Consider the following 9,327-nt stretch of genomic DNA (forward strand, 5'->3'; position numbering starts at 1 on the left):
CTTGAAAGGACCCTCCACTAAAGACAATGGAAAACAATAATGCTTTTGGGGGATGATTACTTAGGGCTCTGAGATTTGTATTTGGTTGTCATCGGATGTGAGATCAAATAGGATTAAGGACATTTTTAAGTCTTTAAGAATCAATATCTGCTGTTAGCCTATAATCCAGACATTAATTGCTGAGAACAAAAACACAACTAAATGCATAGAATGTGAAATGCAAGCTTACAGGTGTTGAGCAAGTTTTGTGCTGTCCTGCCACATCCATTCATGTTTATCTTCTTTTCTATATAATCCAATCCAGTAAGTGTATTCGATTTGTGATTGAATGAAATTCTGTGCACAAATTAGAATTACTAGCATTACTCATAACATCAATAATGACTTTATAACTACATGGGTTTTGTACAAAGTACTAGTTGACATGTCTAAGGATGGTTAATGAAGAGCTAATTAGCACAACAACAACTGGAAACACCCAAATTCCCATCACCTTGTGAATGGTTATGTCTATCCATCATGCAGCAAGATAGAAATCAGAACTCTAGCAACTAATTTTATAGCAGGTTATGTAATTAACTTACTATGTGAGCAAAGACAAATTGAACTTTTTTGAGTATCTTCCTATTTGAATTATGGAAATTACATTATCTAAAATTTTTTTGCACTGCAGTAATGCATGCACTGGTCTGAAACACTCTAAAACTTACAGTACTGCTAATTTTTGCAATTATTTTGTTTGCTACATTTTATTCACTTCAATTGTTTTCCTGGTGGATTCAAATGTTAAGCCAAAGATTGATTAAATTTCCTCAAATCCTATTGATTATATTTCCTCAATTCTTATTATTCTCTCTAACGCTCTCTCTGTGATACACACACGCCCCATTATTTCTCCACTTTAGTTAACTTCTATAAAAAGAAAATTATAATGGTTTTTCCTTCAAAACCTATGAAATGTGTAGAGATATTATAGAATAATGTTTAAAAGTATGTTGTTATTTCTAGATCTCTGAAGAATCACTAAAATTAAATGCCAATTCATTCATTCATTCTGGTATTTTGTTAGATCATTCCTAAATCATGCAGACATAAATAGTAAGGATTAAATATAATTCCATGGCACACACAGCAGGCACCTCTGCTGCTTTAGAAAGTGAATTTATTTAGGTCCCTTAAAGCATGTCCTCTTGGCTGGAGCCATGGCTCAATAGGCTAATCCTCTGCCTGCAGCGCCGGCACACCGGATTCTAGTCCCGGATGGGGCGCAGGTTCTGTCCCGGTTGCCTCTCTTCAAGTCCAGCTCTCTGCTGTGGCCCGGGAGTGTAGTGGAAGATGGCCCAAGTGCTTGGGCCCTGCACCCGCATGGGAGACCAGGAGAAGCACCTGGCTCCTGCCTTTGGATCAGCGCGGTGCGCTTGATGCAGCGGGACAGCAGTGGTGGCCATTGTGGGATGAACCAACGGAAAAGGAAGACCTTCATTTCTGTCTCTCTCTCACTGTCCACTCTGCCTGTCAAAAAAAAAAAAAGTCCTCTCCTCTAAAAATATAAGTGTTTCCACCCTACATTCAAATAAGACTCCAGGATATCCTACATAGGAATCCTAACTCAGTCTTTCTAAGTTTCTCATAAGGGTTAATTAAGTGAACATACCTGTTCCTGGATGTCATCAATCTTCACAAGGCTAGAATCCATGTTCTGGCATAAATTCCTGCTCTCATTCCACGTTTCCTCTTCTTTAGAAAAATAGTACCAGTTTCTTCCCCAGCAAAATTGTCTTCCTTGCAAGGAACCAGAGTCTTGTTCTTCAAAACAAAAACCACCCCCATCCCCAGACACTAGGCCATTTAGAAGATGCCATTTTAGGTATTTAATTTCTTTCTTCAGGCTGAATTAGCCTAAATTAAGTGTTTTTCTGTACCCAAACATCTTAGTCAAATTCTGTAGTGCAGAATTCTGTTGAGCCAGAGACTCTCTCTGACAGACACAGGGCACTGTGAAGACTACAGTGAGCAATCCCCACTTCTCAACTACCAACACATGCAGTGTTAGGAGGTCGTTCTCCCTGACCCCTGAGTCCATGGACATGAATAAACAGGAATGGTTTAACCCTCAAGAGTTCTATATTAGAAAAAATACATCCACAATCATGAAATACTCAAATACTGAACTCAGTGGGACTTTTTTGAAACTCAAGTGTTCCGTTAACTATAAATTAAAAAATGGATTTCATGAGGACAGTAAACTTAAAACTCCTATTTAAGCCTAATATAAACTATTTAACGTTTATATATGGAAATGGGACACAAGGCAGTAAGTCCATGAAAAAGTAATGTCAGCTGTTAATACTTAGACATTGAGTACAAACCTCTACCAGATGGCACCACTGAATGATCTTCAGCTTGTCCTGAGGAAGTATTATTTTCTTTTGTGTTTCCCATATCTTGTGTTGTGCATTTAGTACACTTCTGAAAAACTGGAATCAAGGAAGCATTTTGTTCTTTTGTGTTTCCCATATCTTGTGTTGTGCATTTTGGGCACTTCTGAAAAACTGCAATCAACAATACAAAATTAATAACAATAAATAACTTTAATAGTTCACTTTCGTATGATCATATCCTGTAATTCTAGATAAGAAAGTAAATGATGTTGACTGCATGGAAATATAATCATTGAAAATGTAAGACTAAAAAATTTTGAAGTGTCACCATAAAATACATTTTTATATATAACTACAATTATTTGCAATTTGAAATAGATCATTTCTAGGGCACTTAAAAGAGTAACGACCATTTCATAAAATAGAAAACAAACTGGAAATTAAAAACTTGAAGTAGTTTTTATGCTATATTTAATTAATGATTTCAAAGTATGTGACTCTATTTAGCATTTACACTTTGAATTAAGAGATTTGCCTGTATGTTTAGTATAAGTTCACAACGAATTCATTAAATATGCATGGCAAACAAGTTCATATTGCTATTTCTTTTTTTTTTTTTTTACTTTTTTGAGGTTCTTCTCTTTTCTCTTTTTTTCAACTTTTCTTTAATAAATACAAATTTTGAAAGTACAACTTTTAGATTATAGCGGATTTCCCCCCATAGTCTTCCTCTCACCCGCAACCATCCCATCTCCCACTCCCATCCCATTCTTCATCAAGATTCATTTGAAATTATCTTTATATACAGAAGATCAACTTGATATACACTCAATAAAGATTTCAACAGTTTGCACCCACACAGACACACAAAGTATAAAGCACCGTTTGAATACTAGTTTACCATTAATTCTCATAGTACAACACATTAAGGACAGAGATCTTACATGGGGAGTAAGTGCACAGTGACTCCTGTTGTTGATTTAGCAATTGACACTCTTATTTATGATGTCAGTATTCAACGAGGTTCTTGTCATGAGCTGCCAAGGCTATGGAAGCCTCTTGAGTTCACAAACTCCGATCTTATTTAGACAAAGCCATAGATTTTTAAATTTCCTTTTGCACATTAGAAGAAGCTACACGCGAAAGAACAGGCCATCAAAGAAAGAGGTAACTTACTCTGAAGGGAGGAGAGAACTTCTACTTTGACTATGGCACTCCTAAAGACATACAAGTATTTCAACCATATCAGAAACAACATTTTATTTCTTATTGTCAAGTGAGAAGCTTCACCTCTGGTGTCGATTTCAGCCCTACTTGCAGTGTTAGTAGAAATGACTTTCCACTATTTTCTTTTTCTCAATTTTCTGTGCCTTGGGTGCTACCCATAGTTCCCAACCCATAGGAGATTTCCGAAGTTTTTTGTTGAATGAATAAGCCAAATAATAATATCAGGAAGAATTAATTTTGGGAAAGCAAATACAGTGTACAAATTCTTAAAAGCTGATATGAAATATGTCAAAACTGATGCTCACAATTTTATTTGCCTAGGAAAATCTTCAGGTTTATTCTTGATGTAAACACAAGAAATGCATTAATGAAATCAGGGTTCTCCCAGTTCCCTGGTCATGTGCAGACCCACTTCACTCACAAAGAATGGTTGGAATGTATATGTAAACAACATGGAGTCTGGGTTGGAATGTGAACAACATGGTGTCTGGGTTGGAATGTAAATTTAAACAGTATTGTGTCTATAAATGACACTGTGTAGTCACAGTGACTTATTTAATGTGGCATAAAAACTAAATGAAAGCAAAATAATGAAATCTTCCTCATCACCAAAACTCCCATGATTGACAGCCTGTCAGCAGAACTTCACAGTTCACAAAGGTTCAGCATTACAGTCTCTCACTTTCCCCTCTGCCTCCTTGTTCTCACAGGAAACAGGCACCTCATACTCACACATGTATCCTAAGCCTGTGATTACCAGCAGGAGCAGAAGGCATACTATTCCCAGGATTACTCTGCATGGGTTTTCTGTACAAAATCAAAAAGCAGGATATATAATGAGCATGGCAAACAGATCAGAACCAAAGCAGGATGAATATTTATGCTGGCCTTTGGCATGAAAATCACATATTTATCCTAATCACAAATCTAATTGACATTACACATAAATGGATCCCCCAATATATAAAATACAATTAGAAATAGAAATTTAATATTGAGTATACATGGCTTTTATATATTTAATTTTGATTTTGTCCTATTTAACAGTATGGTTTCAGAAATCAGGAAAACACAAAAAGTTACCTCTTGTTTTGTGAGCTGGATGTCTTTTGTCTTTCTCTTGCTTTGCATGAGACAATTTTAGCTCTGTATATGTCACTTTCTCCTCACTCATTTTTGAGAGCTTTGGGCTAAAAACACAGAGATGTTTCACAAAAGATAATTGATTCAACTAAAATTGGGGATATGTTTCATGACTAATGGAAAGAGCTACAGGAGTGATATGCACTATGACCTGTAGATAGTGAATTCAAATCACCATTTCTCTAGAACTATCAGGAAAGATTTTTTTTAAAAGATATTTATTCTGTTTATCTGAAAAGCAGAAAGTTACAGAGAGAGAGAGAGAGGCAGAGAAAGAGAACTTGCATCCACTGGTTCACTCCCCAAATGGCTGGGTGGTAAGGGACTGGGTCAGGCTGAAACAAGGAGCCAGGAGCTCCATTCAGGTTTCCCACACGGGTGGCAGAGGTCCAGATACTTGGGTCATCTGTTGCTGCCATCCCTGGCACATCAGCAGGGAGCTGGTTCAGAGGTAGAGCAGCAAACAAAAGGAACTTTGAAATTGGTTCTAGAGGCCAGCTCCATGGCTCACTAGGCTAATCCTACACCTGCGGTTCTGGTACTCCGGGTTCTAGTACCAGTTGTGGTGCCGGTTCTGTCTCAGTTGCTCCTCTTCCAGTCCAGCTCTCTGCTGTGGCCCGGGAGTGCAGTGGAGGATGGCCCAAGTCCTTGGGCCCTGCACCCGCATGGGAGACCAGAAGGAAGCACCTGGCTCCTGGCTTCAGATTGGCGTAGCTCTGGCCGTAGTGGCCATTTAGGGGGTTAACCAACAGAAGGAAGCCCTTTCTCTCTGTCTTTCTCTCTCACTGTCTAACTGTGCCTATCAAAAAAAAAAAAAAAAAAAAAAAAAAAGAAATTGGATCTAGCTTTGCAGGTGCTGGCTTAACCCACTGCATCACAATGCTGACCCAGTAAAAAGTGATTGAAATTCCTCTCTGTGACTTCTTAGAAAAGAGATCCTGGGACCACAGCCATGGCTCACTTGGTTAATCCTCTGCCTGTGGCACTGGCATCCAATATGGGCACCGGGTTCTAGTCCCGGTTGCTCCTCTTCCAGTCCAGCTCTCTGCTGTGGCCCGGAAAGGCAGTGGAGGATGGCCCCAGTGCTTGGGCTCTGCACCCTACTGGGAGAGCAGGAGGAAGCACCTGGCTCCTGGCTTCGGATCGGCAAAAGGAAGACCTTTCTCTCTGTCTCTCTCTCTCTCACTGTCCACTCTGCCTGTCAAAAGAAAATAAAAAATTAAAAAAAATTTAAAGAAAAGAGATCCTATTTGGTTAACTAATGGCCCATACAACTGATATATTGAACTTTTAAACTGTTTTAAAATAATTAGTTGCCAAAATTTGGAAATTTATATAATTATACACAAATGTCCAGATTTATATATTTTCTTGAAAAATTTTTTAAAGATTTATTTTGATTATCCGAAAGACAGAGTTCCAGAGAGAGGTAGAGACAGAGAGAGAGGTCTTCCATCTGCTGATTCACTTCCCAGATGGCCCCAATGGCCAGAGCTGCACTGATCTGAAGCCAGGAGCTAGGAGATTCTTTCCGGTCTCCCACATGGGTGCAAGGGCCCAAGGACTTGGGCCATATTCTACTGCCATCCCAGGGCATAGCAGAGAGCTGGATAGGAAGAGGAGCAGACGGGACTAGAACCGGCTCCCATATGGGATGCCGGTGCTTCAGGCCAGGGTGTTAACCCTCTGTGCCACAGTACCAGCCCCTCTTGAAAAATTATACTTGATACTCAGTGTCTGTGTTAGGTCCAAATATCACCATCATATGACAGAGGCACCTCCTTCAGGAAGGACACACACACACACACACACACACACTAATTCAACGATCACTCCACTCTGCCAAATCCTCTTCTACCACAGCCCATCACTCATTTATCTCATCAGCCCGATAGACACTGATCTTCATGGACATAAACTTAGAACTTGAACAAAATGAAGAAACCATGGGATTCAAGGTTGGGCATATGAAAGTGTCATTAACTGAGACAGGCATTACTTGTAATTCTAACAATAAGCCTGCACAATGCTATGTTTTTCAACTTACGGATGAGAAAAAGTTTATAAAGTAAATCTTAATTTGAGTTCAAATATTTTCTGAGATCACTGATTTTCATGTATCTTCCCACTTTACATCTGTACACATAGATAATAAGAAAACAAATTGGGAAATATTACACTAGTTTGCTTTTGATAGAAAATAATCATATTAGCAAAGATTTCAACATTGTTTATTATTACAATAAGAGAATTCAGTTTGGGTTATCTATTGCTAACCAGAAAAATAGCATTCTTTGATTTGAGAAATAAAAGTACAACAATAATATTTTAAAATAGAAATAAATATTCTTTAAAAAGAATCATTGTTTGACTGTTGAATACTTTTGACACTTCTCATTCTGATCCATTCCTGCTTCTCCTCAAGAATAAATTAACTTTAGATATTAACATGGATCATAATTTAAACTCTTTCTTGAAATAATTCAAAAGTCTCACATCTTTCTACACAAGTGCTGCTCTATTCCTCTGCCATCAGCAGGGTGAGAGGCGACATGGAGATGGACTCACACACCCACAGTAGCTGCTGTCTGTGTCTGTACCTTGGGATGTCCCCAGCTGGAGCACAGGCTTGGTCAGGAGCAGGCGAGCACGTCCCGGCTCTGCTGGCTTCACCTCTGCTGTGAGACCAGGCGGGTCCTGATGTGTGAGACCGTCCCTCACAGAGACCTTGTGTGAAGGTGCAGACGATCACATGACACTGATATTCCCACACAGAAAGTTTCCAGTGGTGTCAGTGTCTCACTTGTTCACACCCATGTGTCAGAAAGGCCATCAGGAATAAAAATTGTTTTATGAACATTGAAAACGAACTATGGCAGTTTTTAGAGAGCTTGGGAAATGAAAAAAATTGGCATTTCATGAGATTAGAAAACAGTTAAAATTAAATTTATAAATCTATAAAATATAAAAGAGAAACACCCATATCCTGCCTAGCATGATTTCTACATTTTGCATTTTATAGAATAGGTAAAAATCTGCAACTGTTATATATACGGTAAAAATAGAAAAATGTCAAAATGGGCACAACCATTGGCCACTAAGTTTAAAAAGTCACCCTAAGAATATCCAGACTGCTTAATGCTTTGAAGTAATTAAAGAGAAACTATTTATTCAATTTGAAGAGAATACAAGTGAAAAAATTGCTGTTTTCAAATTAATCAACCCAGTATTTAATTACTGAAAAAGACAGCTATAGCAAGAGAAAGGCTTAAAAATGTTGAACAGGCTTAAATATAGCTCTTTTTAAAGCATTAAAATAAACATCTTCTGCTTTGCTAGTAACAGCTATAACTGCCAAAATTTAAAAATTGTTTAATTCAATGAGCAACTCTACCCTATTTAATCCTAGAACTAGGTGCCAGTTTGTAACCGAAGCAATTCTTTTTTTCAGGTCAACCACATTGATGTTCACAACTAAATGTCTCTCAGGTTTCAAAAATTTTCTCAGGAACGCTAGTAATAGCAGCTGAAATCCACGTCTCTATCAGTTGCATCTGTTATTTATTTTCAAGGTATTTTTCTGTGGTTTGAAATTCCTTCCCTCATCACCACGGATACAAAACTGTCCTCTCCACTTCTAAATCATAGCAAAGTTACATTATTTAGCTTTTTTTTTTTTTGGCTTACTCTATTTTTTTAAAAGATTTCTTTTATTTATTTGAAAGATAGAGCTACAGAGAGAGGTAGAAACAGAGAGAGAGAGGTCTTCCATCTGCTGATTCACTCCCCAGATGACTGCAATGGCCGGCGCTGTGCCGATCTGAAGCCAGGAGCCAGGAGATTCTTCCAGGTCTCCCACGCGTGTGCAGGGGCGCAAGGACCTGGGTCACCTTTGCTGCTCTCCCAGGCCATAGCAGAGAACTGGACCGGAAGAGGAGCAGCTGGGACTAGAACCTGCTATATGGGATGCCAGCACTGGAGGTCAGGGCTTTAACCTGCTGCGTGCACCACCGTGCTAGCCCCAGCTTACTCTATTTTTCTACTAGGAACTAAGGAGGCAAGTCTCTGACATAAATAAATATAATGAGGAAGGGGCTTTTTTTTTTTTTTTAAATTGTCCAGTCAACCAAGCTGACCCTTAAAGGCAAGCACTAGTTTTTAGGCATGCACAGGAACTAAGATCCTCTAGGCTCACAGATATTAATTGCTCTGTTTGGCTAACATATATCTCCAATCTAAGCTATTGGTCATTGGTTAATTATATTTTCACCAAAGCTCTCACCTGTCATTAAAACACCTGAGCATCTTTGCCATAAAAATAATAATTTTTAGTACCTCACAGAATTTTTCCTGCACTTTTTTTTACCTTGAATTTATAACTCTTTAAAGTACTCTGAAGTATAACTCGTGTGTCATTATTTTACCTCAATTTAACCTAGCTGGTATAACATTAAAATTAAAAAGCAACCAACATTACATTGAATGAAAACAAGTAGAAACCAAGATTTAACCCCAAGATGAAATGTGTATTTTGTATGTGAATACATATAATAGGAAAGGAAGAACTGCTCCTGAT

The 9,327-nt window shown here is 38.2% G+C and overlaps 1 protein-coding gene across 1 annotated transcript; it reads right to left on the minus strand.

Annotated features, from left to right (window-relative positions):
• Positions 1-219: 219 nt before the first annotated feature.
• LOC149124706 (killer cell lectin-like receptor 6) lies at positions 220-7,427 on the minus strand. The gene is made up of 6 exons (XM_089304853.1): positions 7,352-7,427; positions 4,692-4,798; positions 4,341-4,415; positions 2,370-2,552; positions 1,655-1,806; positions 220-336 (listed from the first exon to the last, which is right to left on the minus strand). Exons 2-6 carry the CDS (start codon positions 4,780-4,782, stop codon positions 226-228), a joined length of 612 nt encoding a protein of 203 aa, XP_089160979.1. The 5' UTR covers positions 4,783-4,798; positions 7,352-7,427; the 3' UTR covers positions 220-225.
• Positions 7,428-9,327: the final 1,900 nt, after the last annotated feature.

This window comes from Oryctolagus cuniculus, chromosome 9 (assembly GCF_051225735.1).
Source record: "Oryctolagus cuniculus isolate XC-2025 breed Fujian yellow rabbit chromosome 9, ASM5122573v1, whole genome shotgun sequence".
Classification (NCBI taxonomy): domain Eukaryota; kingdom Metazoa; phylum Chordata; class Mammalia; order Lagomorpha; family Leporidae; genus Oryctolagus; species Oryctolagus cuniculus.